The following is a 20434-nucleotide window of genomic DNA, read 5'->3' on the forward strand; positions in this document are numbered from 1 at the left end:
TTCAGACACCCGGTATATTGCAGTCATTATTACTATTTATTCTACTTTCTGATATTAAGGACCTCTTCCGGAGTTTCCTTTCAAACCTCTTTTTTTATCCTTTTTTTTAGTTATCGATTAATAGTTTTACTAAAGATGTGTTAATCGCAATTTAATTGAATAACAAGAGATTTAATTTCAATAAATAAAATTACGCAACATACTTTCTTCTAAGATTTCGGTATGATACTGACCGTTTCGAGACTATTTCTAATCATTTTTCGTAATCTTATGAGAATTTCAAATTTAGCGGATAAATTTGACATTGTATAACATCGTTTTTTTTTACTATCATAATTTATAAGATTAATATGAATTTTTTTTAAAATCAGATTTTCTTTTATTAACTACGTATATAACAGTAAATAAATTATTACCATCCGTTTCAAAACAAAGACTGATATAAAAATCAATGTTTTTACAAACTTATCAAATCGGGTTATCTCTGATTTATTACTGGCTTAAAGTGAAATGACAAAGAATAAAATAAAGAATGTGATAAGCAAAATAACTGAGAAGTCATAGTAATACCTTCTCTATACAGAACTCAAAGGAAATGATAAAAATGCATGCAATGCAGTACTTACCAACATAAACTGCTGTACTGTTGTGATGTGGATCGTAAGGACAAACGGCCTGACCGGGTTTTTCTTTTTCTAAAGTATACGAGCCCGTCTGTAACAATAAAATAACAGATAAAGGATAAAAAATATAACTTTTACAGTCATTTAAATATAATACAACTAAAAATAGAAATGTAATTACAAAAACGTTTTTCATACTCTCGTAAAAAAAGAAATATATACTAATAATAATAATAAAAATCAGCTGATAAAATACGTTTAGAAAAATTATACATTTAGTTTTTTTTTTTTTTATTCTTCAGTATAATATTTAATACCGACTAAAATACACAAAAAAAAGTTGAAGATTTTTTATTAGCACTGACGATTTATGGAACTTCATGCAAAATTAAATTTTTTAAAAACTTTTAAAATATTTCCTTTACAAAACTATCTTTAAAGCATATATAAATATCATTAAATAATTAAAGAGATAAACAGCAGCAACAGTGGAAAAACTGTGTAAAACTATAAACTGAAACTTGACGTTGAATTTTGCACCCTGGCATAGAAAAACATAAGGTATTCAAAAAAAAATGTCCATTTTTATAACTTTTTTACACGACTAGCCAAAATTTAACATATTTTAGGGTGTAAAATATGGGCATGTATACATATGGGTGTACACCCATATGCATGGGTGTACATATGGGCTTGTATGTTTGTTCCACTGCAGCAGCTCAACGACTGAACCGATTTAGATGTATGATCCCCGTTGGAATCCTTATGTTACCAAGAATGTCAGGCTATATATATATATATATATATATATATATATATGTATGAGAAAGGTGAGCCGGTTGAAGCACAAACTTTAATGAATTGAATTAATGAACGGTGAGCCTCTATCACTGTGTGAGCTGGATTTGTACTGAATGATTTGAATCAAACAAATAAATAATACTACAAAAATAATAGAATTAAATTTACGTTAAATAAAAGATATTAATATTAAGTAAATTAAAAAAAATTATTTTTAATAATAATGGGCTTCCCATGGGGACTGAGCATGAGACTACAGTAATGAGGTGACGCGAGCACTTCGAGCGAGGCTAGACCAATCATCCACCATCAACTGATAATAAACGTATCATCATCAACTGGGTGCTCCTGGAGCGCTATTTTGTAAGATGCAATGGGTGGTGTTATAATATCTCTGCAAAAAATCGTCCGATTTTCAAAATTCAAAACGGAATGTTTGCTAATATAATATAAAATCTCGATGGAACCAAACCTTAATTACATGATTGTCTAAAAATGAGTATAACTTACAGGGGGTTTCATAATGTTCTTCGGAGTTTCGAAAATTCATTAACAAAAAACTATTTCACTCATAAGAATAAAACAAGTACTGTACAAAATAGTACTTCAAATAGTTTTCCTCATATACTAGGCAGTTAGTAAACCATTTGCTCGCTAAGCGTCGACAATAGATAAAATAGCTGCCACGGGAAACGAGAAGTCGTTTTTTGTGTTAGAATTTCACTTATCAAGGTCAGTAATTTGTGTGCAACGTGCGTTTCGGTTGAAAATTATAAGGAGCCACCAAGTGACAATTCAGTGAAACTGGTTGCTTGTGCAAGCGAAACTCAACTGGTCATCCATCAACCACAGAAGTCAATGTCGAACGTGTGCATGCAAGTTTCATTCGCAGCCCGTCAAAATCGACTGCGGCTGCAGGCAGAGAATTAGGAATTCCGAAAACAGTGTGGAGAGTACTCCGTAAACGTTTATTATGCAAACCGTATCATCTTCAATTAATCCAGCGTCTTTCTGATGGAGATTAAACACGTACGCTCGATTTTTGTTTACAGTTACAGGAAAACATGTTGTTAGATATAGGTTTTGTAAACAAGATAATTTTCAGCGATGAAGCTACTTTCCATATTAGCGGCAAAGTAAACCGTCATAACGTGTGAGTTTGGGGAACTGAAAACCCACACTCTTATGTGGAACACATTCGCGATTCTCCGAAAGTAAATGTTTTTTGTGCGATCTCACGTGAGGCAGTGTATGGGCCGTTCTTTTTTATGGAAACGACAGTAACCGGCATGATATACCTGGATATGTTACAATTATGGCTTACGCCTCAGCTACTCAACGACTTTATTTTCCAGCAAGATGGTTGTCCTGCCCATTTTCATAACGAGGTTCGATAGTACCTTAACACAACATTACCTCGGCGCTGGGTAGGACGTGCATCTGAAAAAGACCAACACATTATGCTGTGGCCACCAAGATCACCAGACCTCACGCCATGTGATTTCTTTCTCTGGGGTTACGTGAAAGATAAGGTGTTTATCCCACCAATGCCGCACGATATCGCTGAGCTAAAGGATTGAATTTTTATAACTCCTAAGAACATTATGAAACGTCCGTATTATTTAGGTCAAAATCCAAAATCAAAATTTTATCCCACCGCCATTTTGGGTATAGACATTGTACCAACTTTTTATTAATATCATTTTTCTTGTCTTAAAGAGAGTTTTAAAATAATTTATCACATAAAGGGTGTTACTATTTAAAATATTTGATTTATAACTCCTGGGCCACCCCTCTAGAAGGCATTGAAATTCTATTTATCGTCAAAAAGTAAAGAAGTTAACCGATTTATCTTGAAAGTTACAGTATTCTATTTGGAACGGTTTTAAAGTTGTTGAGGAGTTTCCATACTTTTGATTCACTATGTATTTGAAAACAATTTAATTGTTTAGAGAACAATGAAAGAAAATTTAAAGCGTGAAATAAAAATATGTGTTTACCTTAATTAAAATTAAATAAGAATAAAACTTACTAAACAATTTATCCTGTAAAAGGATTTTTATTTTACTTTCGTTTTTTTTTTTTAAATAAATATTACAAATTGGAAATTTTTATTATTAATTAACAGATATAATATAATACAATGATATATTACAAAATATTTTCAAATCGGTGAGTTATGAAATAAATAAGTAAAAATATTTTTAATTAATTAAAAAACCCACTTACCAACAATTTTTTTATACGTTCAAGCGCTTTCGGAATAAAATTCCATCATCATGAATTTAAAAATGTATATTATATTCTCAATAAAATTAAAACTTTGCTATCATATGTAAGTAATGTGTTATGTGAAGTATATAAAATATAACGGTGGTCATCATGTGTTTAAAATTGTGTCGACTTAACACCCTGTCATTATGAATGACTCCACCGTTGTCAATTAAATAAAATAACATTGAAGACGTTCATAATGACAGGATCTTAAGTCGAAACAATTTTAAGCACATAACGACCACCGTTATAATTTGTATACTTTACATAATAAACTTTATATATGACAACGAAGTTTTAGTTTTATTAAGAATATAATATATATTTTTATGATGATGGAATTCTATTCCGAAAGCGCTTGAACGCATAAAAAAATTGTTGGTAAGTAGATTTTTTAATAATTAATTACATAATCACACCACCGGGTTATGTTTGATAAAATTATTTAAACAATTTTACTAAATGTTATCAATAAATTATTAATTTATAAAAAAATAAGATTATTATATAAGTATATAAAGCATCTTTAGTGTAACTTGAAACAGTGAATGTTTATTAAACTAAAATAAATATAAGGAATAAATAGCTGCATTATTAAACAGATTTTTCCGCATGGATTATTTATTTCTAAATAGAGGATGTGACGTATATATGTAATATGAAAAGATATTCAAGTTAGGTAAGAATACTGTAATTTAAAATAGCACACTTTACTAACTTCATCTTAAATAATTTAAATTCAATTTAATAAAGATAAATTTATATTCATTTAACACAAAACGTAAGCGAAAATTTCAAATAAATGTAAATACTGTACGGATAATATATAAAGTAGCTGATCCATGCACTACTTAACATTACTGTAATGAAACTATAATTTTATCTCGTATATAACCTTGCACGAATATTATCAGATAAACGAAATGGAATATCTTTAACGTACCTTATTATATTATCTCTCTTTCACCCTCACGGTTACTTAACTACATATCTGAGATAAATTATATTTTTAGAGTACTGAAAATACGTCAGCATGTCAGATGAATATTGTAATAAAATTTACCAAAGAGCTGCTTTAATAATTTTTATAAAAGCATAACTAAAAACATAAGTGATATCGAAATGTGAAGATTTATGAACAAAATATTAAAAATAAAGATGTTAAAAAAAGTACATTCAATCCTTTCTTTAGAAAGCAAAAACTGAAGAACTCGCTTAATTAACTGTACAGAACCATATAATTTTTGTCATATCTGCATAAACATATCTCTAGTTCTAAACTTATCTATATATATATATATATATATATATATATATATATATATATATATATATAAAAATTAATGTTTGTCTGTCTGTATGTCTCTTAAGCCTTCCTAAACCAAATGGAATGGTTGGACGCATGCCAGGGAAGGTTTCTAAATTAGTTTGGACCCGCTAGGTGGCGCTGGGGTTGAGATATTTAGAAAAATTATATTTATGGACCGATTTGGTTCATATTCAGAATATGAATATTCGTTACGTGAAAACAAAATTATTTTGGAAAAAACTATACCCGCTAGGTAGGGCCGGTGTCGAGATATTTACGAAACAAACAAAAAAACAAATAAATATACAAACAGACTTTTTTATTCTATATAAATATATATATATAAAAGGCATGTTCGTATGTGTCCGCTAGACCAAAAAACTAATGGACCGATTTACGCCCGGGCAAAAGGGAAAAAGAGGAAAATGGAAAACGTAGAAAAGGGGAAAAAGTGGAAGGAGAAAAGGGAAAAACGGAAAGGGTAAAAAGGAAACTGGGAAGAGGAGGGAGGGAGAAGTTGGAAAGGGAAAAGGGGAAGGAGAATTAGTGAAAGGTAAAATTTGTGAAGTTCAGTTTTTTAATTTTTTTATCAAATTTTCAATTGTGTTCATTTAAACTCTCTCTCTCCCACTCTTTATCCCTCTTTCTCTCTATATATATATCTATATATATATATATATTGCAACAGCGAAGCATTGCCGGGTCTGCTAGTAGTGGTTATAAATTTGAAGTTTAAGTACTTATGTTTAGTATAAGTTGAACGGAAATATTGTATTTTCCTGTTTTGAATAAAATTCACAATAAAATGTAGTATTTTAGAATTGTAACTCTTGGTGGTAATTTATAATGATTTTCTGATTAAAAATTTTATTTAATTTCATACCTAAAAAAACGTTTTTACTAATTTTTTAATTTCTTCATAATCTTTTCCCATAAAATAGTACATTTTCAAATTCAAATTTATTCCAATAATAATTTTCAAAGTACAAAATTACAAATTTCCATTCTCTGGAATACTTAGAGCATCATAAAAGCTCCAGTGCCAAAAGTAATAATAAATAAGTGAAATGAGTTTTAAAATATATCCTAATCTAAATATTATTAATCAAAAGTGTGTCATATCAAGTCTTATTCATATTACTAATCATTACATGTAAGACGGCATGTGGTTCGATTCACTATTTTAATTTTATTCGTTCTAATTTAGAAAACAAAACATTTCTGCATACTTCCTTCCATTTTACTGTTTAGCCTCCGGGAATTACTGTCAGGTAATACTCCAGAGGATGATATGTATTAGTGCAAGTGAAGTGTAGTCTTATACAGCCTCAGGTCGACCATTCCTGAATTGTGTGGTTAATTGAAACCCAACCATCAAAGAATACCGATATTCACGATCTAATATTTAAATCCGTATAAAAGTAACTGACTTGAACGCTGGAACTCTCGACTTCCAGATCAGTTGATTTGCGAAGACGCGTTCACCACTAGACCGACCCGGTGGGTTGGTGTACTGATTACTGGCAACCCATTTCTTCACCTTTTTAATGAAGGTATTTTCAACAGTTATATGTTTTATACTATTGTCTAACATGTTGTAAATTTTAGGTCTTAAACAGACAAATGATTTTGGAAACCGTTCTTTAAATACAGCAGGGATTTTGTATTTTCTGCATTCATACTTCTTGTACAGTACACATTATTTATTTTATGATCTTTACAACTATTGAAATATACTCTTAATATTTTGTATTTGTATGGATTCTTTATGGGTCAAATATTCAGTTTTTTGAAAACCTCAAGAGATGGATTGAAACTACTTTTCAAATCCATAATTTTAATTATACATTTAAAAAAAATGTCTACTACAAAAAAAAAAAAAAGAATGAAATTTCAATGATTTATCCAATGTTGGATAATGCGTGTTATCTCATGCTCTTCCACTCTTTTATTTCTCTCCCTATTACACACATATACATATGTTCACCCGCATACGCACACTACACAACTCAACCTACGGGAATACGGGTACACTCGTACAAAAGAAACAAATTTTTTTTCTGAAAATATAGATCAACTACAAAAGAAGTCATTAACCCAAAAAAGAGAGAAAAAAATACATAGCATAGTTTATATTTTGCATGAGGTAATCCGATTTACAAGCAGGGATAATTTAAAAAAAATTAAATGTATAACATACGTTTGATGGAAGACAAACAATATGACTTGATGACAACTAAACATAACTTCAATGAAATAGGAAATCAAATAGTTTTTTTTTCTAGGGCTGATACTTGAATTACGCGGCTAGAACCTGTATCATAAAAAGTGTCATTATGAAACAAATTTTCATTATGATATAGCTGATCAACCAATCAAAATCCTACCGTTTTCAACCACTGACCAATCAGAAGTGAGTATTATTTAACTATCACCAGGTTTTTTACTTTAATTTTATTCCAATTTTGTAGTTAGGATGCAGAAGTTAACTTGAAAGTAAAACCAAAGTATTAAGTTACTATATTACACTGTTCATCCTTTTGTTAATGATATCAGATTCTGAGGAAGAAATGTCTAACACCGATTGGTACTAAAGAAAAGGCACAATTTATGACTAATAGATAATCTATTGGCACATGTTTAATGTTATTTGAAAAACGTTTAAAAAAATATTTCGTAAACAATGTATTCAATGATTTATTTAAATCAATAATCCCAATATTCTCTCCGCTGTAGATAAAATACGGTATGCAACTCTCTATAATGACCATTAATGCCCTCTTCCAAAGTTTACGACACTCGAAAAAATATATTGTATATATATGGGCCACTGAACCGACTGATGAAGTGCTGCCGATTACAACAAATGGAGCTTAAAAGTTTTCATCGGCATTTGAAATCACCATTCTCCTCAAAAAATTTATGTGTTTGTATATTCATGTTACAAAGAAAGAATTACAAAGTAAAACATATTTAAAAATTAATACTGGAATGAAATCACTCACTCTAAAAGAAAAATGGACGAAACTGATGAGTAATCGGTACGATTACACAAATAGAAGGATTTCCTGCCTACAATATATTAAAATCGTAGACTGAAAAACCGCTCCAAGAGATTCATAAAACTTCTTTTTTAAATGCCATCTCCTACTCTTGGTAAGTAATTCCCGCTTTGATTTATAATTCTAATTTATGTTTTTTTCAACAGTATTTTTATTCATTTAAGCTTTTACCCTATATATTATCAATTTTTGTGCTTATGTCCGTATCAATCAAGGAGCTTAAACCAGATCTTGTGTATAAGGGGCTTGTGCATAACCCGGAATCCACCAAGGTTCCGGGTTCGCGTACCGATCAGATTAGACACTCTTTTATACTACATACAGTGTTTACATTAATTTTCTCAGAATTAAATTCTTACAAGTTTTTTTGCTAAATCTTCCGCATTTCTTAATAATTTAACAAAGCTATTGTAATATATACATAAAAAAAACTTGTTTTCGACACCGAGTTTTGTATATTACGGTGGATATCTTAAAAACTACTGGAATTATAGATCTGGGACCTGTTTTATTCTACTTCCTAGTTCAGATTACATAAGAAACCACTAACTTTATTCCCTAATTGCGGTCCTAAAAATTACAGTAAAGCTTATTTTTATTAGAAGAGTTGAAATCCGGACGAAATCTTTCGCTAGCCGTAATTCGAAAATAAAGCAGCGTTTCCAGACATATGTTTATATAAACGTTTTTCATTATTTTCACTAGTAGAACACGTTTTGAAAGTTTTTCCGTTTCATTCTGGGACACTATATATTTACATGTTATATTCCCAAGATTTACAACTTTAAGTAAAAAAAAGGCATTTATACAAGGTAAACCTCAAGAGAGTGAAATAGAAATGTTGACAGATAATTTTATTTCCTCCCTTCCTCTTCTTATTTTCAAGTGCAAACGCATACATATAATATATTACACATATATAAACACACACAAATTAGACATGAGAATCCAGTTTTCAATTAAATTTCACGAAGCATTAACTATAATCTAGAAATCTGAGCCGGAACCTGGCGAAGCGTGTAACCGTCATCACTGCAAACGACATACAACCAAACCCACCATTACCACCACCTAGAAACCACATAGTAAACAAACAAGCTACTTAATACATCAACTCAACTTAGGCAGCAAAGGAGAAGAGATAACTGAAGTTAAGTTAAATTAAACTGGTACAGTTTATTTACAAACCATTCAGTAAAACTAGCAAATTATAAACCGGAATGATATGAATATATAATTCCTCGTTTAGTTGACATTATATTAAACTGAACTCGGGCTGAATATGAACAAAACATTTAAATTTAATATTATTATTTTATCTACATAAGAACAACCATATTACTCGTATTTCAAATAATTACAATAATATTATGATAAGACGTAATTAATTAATATCAAATAATATGTTTAGACATAAATGTTACATATTATATAACAAAAATATATGTTACCCTAGACATAAAATTATATCATGAAAATAACAATATTTCAATAATTTTACGAATAATAAGACGAGGAAAATCTACTGAATAAATATACAGTTTATAATGAACCTGACAAGTCTCTTTTACTTACATTTGAAATTATATAACAAACTCTAAGACCATACAATAACAATTTTGCTTCTCCTCAATTTATTCTGCTTGTTTATAGTTGATTTTCTTCAAACCTCATAATAAATATTTAATAAAAAATAAATAACATTAATCATCAACGACAAAATTAAATAATAAAAATATCATTAAAAGTAGTTAGATTCTTACGTAGAATTGAAAAGGATCAATTTCCAGACGTGTTAATTAAAAGTTACAAATTATAAATTAAGTACAGCTCATACATATTTCGATTTTAAAATTTCAGATTATATAACTCTATAGTTAATGCTGCAATAGACTATAGATTTTTAAAAAAAAATAACAAAATGAATTCATAAAACGTACTTGCTTAATTATTTTTTTTTAAATAACTACGAGGAAAGAAGTTCAAATTTTTGTGAATAATTTTTCTTTTTAAAAATCCCCACATATTTCTCATTATCAATAATCTCCATGCCTTGATCACAAAAATAAATAGAGCATTCACTCAACAGCAGATAGGTAAACAACTGTTGTTTTTTATGAACAATTTACTGTAAACGTTAGGTTATTTTATAATAAAACGGTTCTTATATCAATTTAATTTTTTTATTTGTAAATTTTAGGAGAGAGGAAATCTTAATTTAACCGACCCTTCTTAAATAATTAAGCTGGCTTATTGAGCAGTTAACGCGTAGGAAACAGAATTATTTGATCGGTTCATATATAAATTCAAATGAACTTACAAACATCGCAATTTTTACAATAATTTAACAATATAATGTCAACAATATTATTAATGATACGTCTATTGCACCTTTTTATTACAAAGGTCACAGTGAGTCAGCCATTCTAATGCTTCAGGGATAACGTCATGGATGTCTTGTATTGAGGCTCTAAAAGATGTATTTGGACAAACCAGGGCCAGGTGGGCGATCGTTTTTTCTTCAGTTTCACATCGGTCGCATAGTGGGCTTTCCGCAGCTCCCCAGTAGGTAATGCTCTTATTGCAGATACCATGATTTGAGCGAATCCTGTTGATGTTACACCATTGTCTTCTTGGAAGAATAAATCCTGGTACCCTCAAAATCGGATCTGTCACAAGGTTGGAGTTAGTGATATTCTGACCTTGCCATAGTTATTTGCAGTGATCCTTTGTGTTGAGGTCGTTGACCCGATTGGCGGCTGCTGCAGATGAATTTCTGGACTTCAATCTCCGGTGTTGTTTGAAAAAATCTATATCGGCATGAATAGGTAGAGATGGGTTAGAAAAAAATATAAATTTTTCCAACTGTGATTTGAGGACCAGCCAATCGTTTAGTTTGGGGGGTACGATATTACTCAGAAATGGTAGCCACTGGAGCAGAGTTGTTCTAATGGTTCCAGTTATGGTTCGCCTAGCCTAGTTCAGATGCGTGTCGACGAGCTTGATGTGGCAGCTATTAATCCAAACAGGAGCACAATATTCTCCGGTTGAATGTACGAGAGGTAGTGAACTGATTCTTAGAGTTTCGGAGTAAGTCCCAAGATGAACCGGCCAGTTTTTGAATAAGGCGGGCTCTAAAAACTCGATCGAATTTCTATCTGCGAATCTCTACTTAAAAGTAAAGAAATCGAGTTATTTCTGAAGCGGTTGATTACGAGTGATGAAAAGTGAATAACCTACGACAACAATGTACGAAAAAGATCGTGGTGGAAGCGAGGAGAAGCTCCACAATCTGTGATAAAGCCCATACTGACAAAAAAAAAATCAGTTTGGAAAAAGTCCGTACTGACGCCCAGGAAGGTTATGCTGCGCGTTTGGTGGGATTGGAAGGGCATCTTGGATCACGAGCTACTGCTGCCAGGCAGAAAAATAGTCTATTTTTCTGTCTGTCAACAATAAGGCCGATAACAATGGTCGATAACAACAAAGGCCGATAACAATAAGGCACTGTCAACAATAAGGCCGATTGTACTTAGCAATTCAAAAGAAACGGCCTGAACCGGTCAACAAAAAGGGTGTCATATACCACGCTGACAACGCCAGACCGCATAAATTTCTAACGACCTGTCATAAATTGAGAGAACTTGACTGGGTGGTTTTAATACAACTACCGTATAGTCCGTATTTGACACCGTCAGACTTCATTTGTTTCGGTCTCTGCAAAACTCCCTGAATAGTGTTAAGTTAGTTTCGAAAGAGGTTTGTGAAAACCACGTGTCACAATTCGTTTACCAGACACCAAAATTGTTCTATAGCGACGGGATTATGATGTTATCAGAAAATGGCAGGTCATAAAAAAAAGTGGTGCAGATGAAAATGTGGTCTCTTAATGTTGATTTCCAGTAACAATAAATATATTCTCCATTACGTTTTAGACATATTTAGATTCAATACTTTTAGACATTATTTTTTAGAATACTTTTTAGACAACCACACATATATATACACACACACATTCACAGAATTAATTTTACAATTGTTAATAGCAAAATTATGATTAATTAATAATAAAATACTAAAATATAATTATCAATTTGAGTAACTAACTTCTTACTCAACAAAAACAAAGGTTTTTAATAAAGGTAAAGAATAAATCAGTGTAATATATGTATATATCTGAATAAAATTAAATAAAAAACGAAATAATTTATTTGTTGAAAAGACTTAAGATTAAATTTTTAATTATTCTAAAATCATTCGCTCAATGAAGTACGAGTATTTTGCAATAAGGTATTAAGATAAAAAAAAATCTCAGATATAAAGAAAGAATGTAATTTTGTCAGAGTACTGATACAAAGCACATTGTTACTTTTAATTTAACTTAAAATTTAATCAGTGAAAAGAATTCCCTAGTTAAATACACCGATTTCTTTACTTAATACAATTTATATGAACGTTAAGTCTCAAACGTAATCATGTATAGAAAAAGGGAAAAAACGCGCGCGTGCGCGAGCATACACACACACACACACACACATTCAAGCTGTTTACAATACACTTATTTAGATATTATGAAACATGTGTAAAAAACGGGTAAAGCACAAAAGAAAATTTATTTGAAGTAGCTGTTATAAAATTTTATTATACTATTACGATATATTTATATTGCATTTTGATTTTTTTTTTCATCTTCAGGATTTTTTCTTTAAAAAAGCTAAAGCACTGAAAATAAGTTTATACTATTTTATATTGCAATACTATTATAGTATTAAAAAACTTTAAAAATTGTTAAAATATAGTTATACATTTAATGGTATTTAATTAATATTTTTATTTATAATAATTTAACAAATTTCAACCAAAAATTACAATATCGAAAAACTGTTAAAATTAACAATTCACAAAGAGATCTGATTCTTTAAAAAGGATATTTGGTATATACGTATTAACCCATCGACCAATAAATTGCAAACATTTGGGTTATTGTTAATATTACCCGATATAACCATTATATTACCATTTTTATACCCATTTAAATTTATTTTATAAATATAATTTAACCTACACTCGCTTCGCTCGCTAACCTTGACTAATTAAGACATTATTTTTTGAATATTTAAGTAATAAATTCAGTAATTAGTCCAATTATTTATTATTTAAATAATCTCAATATAAGTGTTAATTAGTCGAGGTTAGCAAGCGAAGAGTGTGTAGGTTACATTTGGCTAATTTATACCTATAATTATAAATAGCAATCTTTTGGGTTATTGTTAAATAATATCACCCGATATAATGCCATTTTTATAACTATTTATATTTATTTATTTTATAAATATAATTTAATCACGGAGTAACAGTACAAGGTGAAAAGATGAAGATGCTACGATTTGCTGATGATATAGTAATTCTAGCCGAGAGTAAAAAGAATTTAGAAGAAACAATGAACGGCATAGATGAAGTCCTACGCAAGAACTATCGCATGAAAATAAACAAGAACAAAACAAAAGTAATGAAATGTAGTAGAAATAACAAAGATGGACCGCTGAATGTGAAAATAGGAGGAGAAAAAATTATGGAGGTAGAAGAATTTTGTTATTTGGGAGGTAGAATTACTAAAGATGGACGAAGCAGGAGCGATATAAAATGCCGAATAGCACAAGCTAAACGAGCCTTCAGTAAGAAATATAATTTGTTTACATCAAAAATTAATTTAAATGTCAGGAAAAGATTTTTGAAAGTGTATGTTTGGAGTGTCGCTTTATATGGAAGTGAAACTTGGACGATCGGAGTATCTGAGAAGAAAAGATTAGAAGCTTGAAATGTGATGCTATAGGAGAATGTTAAAAATCAGATGGGTGGATAAAATGACAAATGAAGAGGTATTGCGGCAAATAGATAAAGAAAGAAGCATTTGGAAAAATATAGTTAAAAGAAGAGACAGATTTATAGGCCACATACTAAGGCTTCCTGGAATAGTCGCTTTAATATTGGAAGGACAGGTAGAAGGGAAAGATTGTGTAGGCAGGCCACGTTTGGAATATGTAAAACAAATTGTTAGGGATGTAGGATGTAGAGGGTATACTGAAATGAAACGACTAGCACTAGATAGGGAATCTTGGAGAGCTGCATCAAACCAGTCAAATGACTGAAGACAAAAAAAAAATATTTAATCAAACGTAACCTACGCTCGCTAACCTTGACTAATTAACACAGTAAAGTTTTGAGTATTTAAATAACAAATTCAGTAATTATTGCAATTATTTATTATTTAAATAATCTCATTATTAGTGTTAATTAGTCGAGCTAAGCGAACGAAGCGAACATAGGTTAAGTGTGATTAATTTATGTCTATAATTATAAGCAACAATGTTTATATTTTTAATATGTAAAATATGTTAATAATCCTGTAACTTTGAAAGTACTTCAAAGTTACGGGATCATTATGGTTATGATCGACGGATTAACACGTAATTACCGGATTTTTTTATGGAAGTTTAACAAAAAAAAATAAAAACCTCTACATTTAAATCATTAAAATACTACAGCTATATATGTCTCTGTACCCCTTAGATAGGGCTTAAATAGGAAACATCTGAATTTACAATATTAGACCTTAATTAACTTTTCAAAAGAACGAATCCAATTCAAAAATGTGAAAGTACTCAACGGAAGTATATTAAAAAAAAAATAAAAATAAAAATAGTAACGGAAAAGATATTTTTTTAAATTAAATTTTACCGATGTTTATTTTGTATTTTTCTCATCTTTATTTACGATTACTAACTAGTTCCCCGTCGCAGCTTCGCCCGCACTATATGATTACTTGTTCTCGTAGCGGTCAATCTTTTTATTTTACGTTTTTTAGTCAAGTAACCGGAAAAAGTACAGCCAGTCACACATACAGTAACGGGTGGCAGTGGTTGTGTTGGTTGTGCCAATGCGCGGAATACTTTGGCACCCTTATAAAAACTGGAATTAAAAAACTCAAAAATGGTTTTAAATATTTATCTGAAGAGTATTTGCAAGCCCAAATCTAATGAATATCTCGTTTATTATAGTTGGGATTGGAAGAATTTGCAATAATCATTGTTCTATTTTTTATCTTTCTTCATCTTTTCAAGGAGAAATTTCAAAAATCGGTTAATTGACAAAAGATTGCACTCACGAAAAATAAGGTTGATTTCTTCATTTGTTACCAAGAAATTAAAAAAAATAACAGGGTTTCGAAAATAATTCAAAAATCCATTTTAACCCTCGAAATTCGGAATTTTAAAAAATGTAGAAACTGGTTTTTGGATATTCGTAAACATTCAGTTCTGTCACTCACACAGTGACAGTAACAGTGACAGTGACACTCACAGTTCAAAATTCATTAAAGTTTGTGCTTCAACCGGAAAATATTTACTACTACATATATATATATATATATATGTTTTGTTTTTTCTGGGGGATTTTTCGAGATGAAATATATCCAAAAACCTTCTCAGTTATGCCAAGAAACATGGATAAAAATTTAGTTGCGATTCATTGATTAGTTTTTTGTTTATCCCGAACAAACAAAAACCCTCTTCCTGTTTATAAAGATTATGTATAATAGTATATTCCTGTATAATAGTATAGATTATGAGGTTTGGTGAAGCCGCCTTATATCTGATTTCACTAAGGTCATACATTTTCCTACAGAAGATGGAATGATTTTCCATCAGATGTTTTATATGAAATGTTAACAAAGTTTAAAGGATAACTAGAGTATATTGAAAAATATCTGGCGTTCAAGTCCTAGTAAAGCCAGATATTTTTACACGGATTTGAATACTAGATCGTGGATACCGGTGTTCTTTGGTGGTTGGGTTTCAATTAACCGCACATCTCAGGAACGGTTGAACTGAGAATGTACAAGACTACACTTCATTTACACTCATACATATCATCCTCATTCATCCTCTGAAGAATTATCTAAACGGTAGTTACCCGAGACTAAAACAGGAAAAAGAAAAGAGTATATTGAATGGAATTTTATTCTACTCAAAATAGAAAAAGAATTAAATTGTCCGTCTTTACCAAAAAACGTCTTTTTTACGCGTAATTTTTTGAGTTCCTGGACAGGTCTATGGGCAGAGCAAACCCAATCAAACAGAAGAATATCAATTGTACAGTAATGAAAGAGGTTTTCAATACTGATTTAATGGGCTTTTAACAAAAATCTACAGAGAACATGATGATAAACTATATCAGATAACATGATAATTATCTACCCAGAGGCGTATCACAAAAAAGGAAAAATAAATTTTTCCAAAGGAGTATTTTAAGCCTCTTAAAGAATGGAGCATCATCCATCTTGCTCATAATCCTTTGGGAAGTCAAAATATTTTCATCTACAGTGAGAGAAGTTCATTATCGACCAATGATTTTTCAGAGACCATTTTAAACAGATACTATTAACAAATTATGTATATTCTCCAGGTAATAAATATTAACTTGAGAATTAATTTAGTGTTTAAAGGAAAACCATCGCCCATTCTTAGATATATATAACCTGTAGAAGTTTTCAACAAAACTATATAAATGTTTAGCCATATACCATTGTAGGAAAGAAACATAGATTACATAGTATTCTTATTCAACAAATTCTGATACAAGTATACGAATCCGTAGAGAGATGAACACACAGAATAACAGAAATGTAAAAGGGCAGACCATGTAAATATTCACTCTTACGTATGGTTGATAGATAGCCGGTTTAGGGAGATAAGTGGATCTTCCTTCCATATACGCAATCACTCACGCTAAATAATACATTTAGCAGGAATAGATATAGACTATCTATCTGTAGATAGATAGATAGACTCTTCATTTATCTATCTATATTTATTATCTATCTATTCATATATATATATATATATATATATAAAATATATATAAAAATTATATATATATATATATATATATATATATATAATTTTTATTTAAACTGACGATACTTCATCGGAACGCGCTTTTCGACACGTTCCGATGAAGTATCGTCAGTTTAAATAAAAATTAAAAAACTAAAACAATTTAAAAATAAAGTAATGTAACTTATGAATAATAGATTTGTCAATCAAATGCTTTGTAATAGCTATATGTAAGTAAACTAATTTATAAGGAATGTTATAAGTATTAAAATTTTATCAAATTAAATACTATGATTGTTAAATTTTATTATTTAAACATAAACTTGAAAAATCTATTATTATCATAGATTATTTTATTAATTAATTTTATTTTTTAATAACAAGAATCTTTTCTACATATTTAACCTCCGTTTTTTATATATATATTCTACTAAAATATTTATTACTTGTTATATATCTGTTTATTTTTGGGTTTTTTATCAAGCTTTTTATATTATAGCAAAACAAAATTTAGAGAATGATGAAGAAAATTTACACGTTTAAAAGGAATATTAATAAAAAAAGTAGTACTTAAACAAAGGAAAATTACACGTAAAATAATATATATATTATAAAGATATGGAAATTTTTTTGTTGACGCCATAAGCAACTACTTAAAATCAATATTGTTGAGTATTTATTTTTATTTTACTTTATTTTAAAAGCTAAAGGCTACAGAAATCCGTAACTACTACACTTTCAAATATCACATCATATTATCCTAATCATCATCAAAGACAATTTAATAGGCCATTAAGAGTTAACATTGCCAAATGACTTCCGAAACCGTCAACTATTTATTATAATTTTATCATGCTTAGAACGATCCACCTTTTAAGGTTTATTTTTTTAGGTCAACCTTTTAAGTGTTCAAATCATTTTTCTTTTAAACCTTTAAAGAGATCGATCCTGGTGTAGTTTCTTTAAATAGTATTTTACAGCTTTCCTTCTTTCGTATTTATATCAATCAATAACCCCAATATCCTGACATCCTGTCCCCTGTAGGGGAAGACACCATCTTGTTATGGTTTCGGTGGCCACAACGTTGCTAGCTCTGATGGACTTTACCGAAGATCGTCTTTTAGATCCTGTAAACTTGATAACACAACACGGTCATCAGTTAGGCCTCTCAGGATACAAATGCCTCAGCAGACATTTCCATCAGTGTATTTACACAATCTATTTATTGCCTTTGTATGGCCTCTTCCAACCACGACCATCTACCGTAACTTACAATCCTCAACTGTCAAATTAACGATTCGCGGAAGTGCCATCCCTGCGCCTTCCTTTAAAACCGAAGGTATCACACAAACATTTCTTAACTTCAGTTAGACTATGCACTCAGATCATTACTTGGTTGAGTCTTTAAACCCCAAAAATACTATCCTCATACAAACAAAAAGTATTGAGCACACCAACGACAATTTTGTTCTGCAATTCAATTTACTCAAAGTCCTCTTGATTTACTTAAAAATCAAGAAAAAAATTTCACAAATTTAGTAAGCCTCTAATCAAAATATATCCTATTTCTCTCTGCTCTGGTCCGCTTTCGGGAGCGAGGTTAATGTCTATACCCTCCCACAACACTACATCACACAAACGAAAACTTACTACAGTTTTATAAATACCTATCTCATATTTTCACTGGTTGACTAAGCAGTGAACGTGTCTCCCCCGCAGTACATTTCTTGAAAGATATTCATAAATTAGATGTTTTAAAGTAAATGTGATATAAAATGAAATTAAAATCAATACCTACAATATTTCCATCCGAATCAGGTCTCTCTCTCTCTCTCTCTTTTTGTGCATAGATGTAATAATGTCGTCATGGAGAGACTTACTTTCTCTCCACTACACAAACTAAGAAAAAGTACAAGAAAATCTCGTATTGTTTTTTTTTTTTTTAAAAAAGATTTATTTTTTGAATTTCCAACTACAGTCTTACGAAAATTCTTTTTTCCTAATCGTTAAAACATTTCTGCTTCTAATCTTCCAGTCTACCTAATTTTATAATTTTTTTTTTTTTTAAAAAGATTGAAATCTCATTTTTAACATTTTATATCACATGGAAATCTAGAAAGGTACAAAATATTTAGAATTAAATAAATTCCAGTATGTTATAGATCGAACCAAATAGATATTTTATAAAATTATTGTCTTTAATTCAAAAAATAATTTAGTGAAGATGTTTTTTAATTGACTTCCTTTTCAAGCCAAACAACAGCCAATCAACAGCTAAAACTTCCATTATTAAGTAAAATTATCAAGAAATAATCCTGGATCAAGTTGCTTAATCTGTCAAGCTTTTTTTGAAAATATAATTCAAACTAGTAACTAAATAGTAAAATGATTAAATAAACAAACAGTAATACCTAAAAATTATTGAAAAATAACAAATTTTGATGTGCATGAGGAATATATATATAAAAAATCTCGATAAACAATAAAATAGACAATCAAACAGAATAATTTCATTATCAGTGATCCTCTTTTAAGTATTAACTTTCCAGTACAAAATGCTAAAAAGATATCAAGAAAATAACAATGTTTAAAGGGACGTTTTTTTCTTAAGAAAAAAAGCAAACAAAGAAGAAAAAAGAAAAGCAATCCGAAGAATATTAGTACTATTTTTATTATAAAAACGATATAATCCAATATATTACTGGAAATAAGGATGATATCCCTATATGGAAAAATAAATTTAACCTTTCATAAAAGTAAACGATCACTGGAAACTGCTACTGCAAAAAAAATAAATAAATAAGTTAAGACAATAAGATATTTTACTTGGTTATTATTATTTTTTTTTATTCTGGTCTGTGTACAAAGCGGATAGAGTACATATAGAGTTTAATAGAGCTAAGGTATCTGTAGAAGGAGGGCCACAATATATTTGAAGAGCGGCAAATAGGTTTGACGAAGAATAAAAGAGGGAGAGAGATAAATAAAAGGAAGTAAAAGTAATATAACAGAAGAAAGTAAAAGCGTAAGATAGACGAAGATACTTCTTGCGGGATCTTCGTTGTTTGTACAACCGAAAGAGACTTACAAAAGCTGGCTGTCTATCCAACCAGTTTTATATTTTATGCAAATCACCTCTTTTCATCCGTCCCACGACTACGTTCCATCATTCACCTAACAAACAACACGGCTCCCACCGGTAAACTGGCAATTCAGTTACCCTAAAACGTGGACGGAGCGGCTATTTATCTAAATGTTAAACTAAACAACAATTTCAAACTTTAACTGAACAAAACTTGACTTGTTAAATGAAACTTCCGTTTACAATAGCGGTCCTATAAGCTTATGATTCAACCTTTCTCTTTCTAACTCCCTTTATTAGCATTTTCTTACATATATGTAGTTTTTTGTTATTAAGAAACTATAGAAAGTTTATTTAATGATTAAAAATGATACCCATAACTATTAACG

At 30.0% G+C, this 20434-nt stretch overlaps 1 protein-coding gene across 1 annotated transcript in view; it reads right to left on the minus strand.

Moving 5' to 3' along the window:
• Positions 1–20434, minus strand: part of LOC142320865 (semaphorin-1A-like) — a 465152-nt gene that overhangs the window by 143431 nt on the left and 301287 nt on the right. Inside the window, exon 5 of the mRNA XM_075358842.1 lies at positions 627–714. Coding sequence (XP_075214957.1) covers positions 627–714 — 88 coding nt within the window. The remainder of the gene's footprint in view (positions 1–626; positions 715–20434) is intronic.

Source organism: Lycorma delicatula, chromosome 3 (assembly GCF_047948215.1).
Source record: "Lycorma delicatula isolate Av1 chromosome 3, ASM4794821v1, whole genome shotgun sequence".
Classification (NCBI taxonomy): domain Eukaryota; kingdom Metazoa; phylum Arthropoda; class Insecta; order Hemiptera; family Fulgoridae; genus Lycorma; species Lycorma delicatula.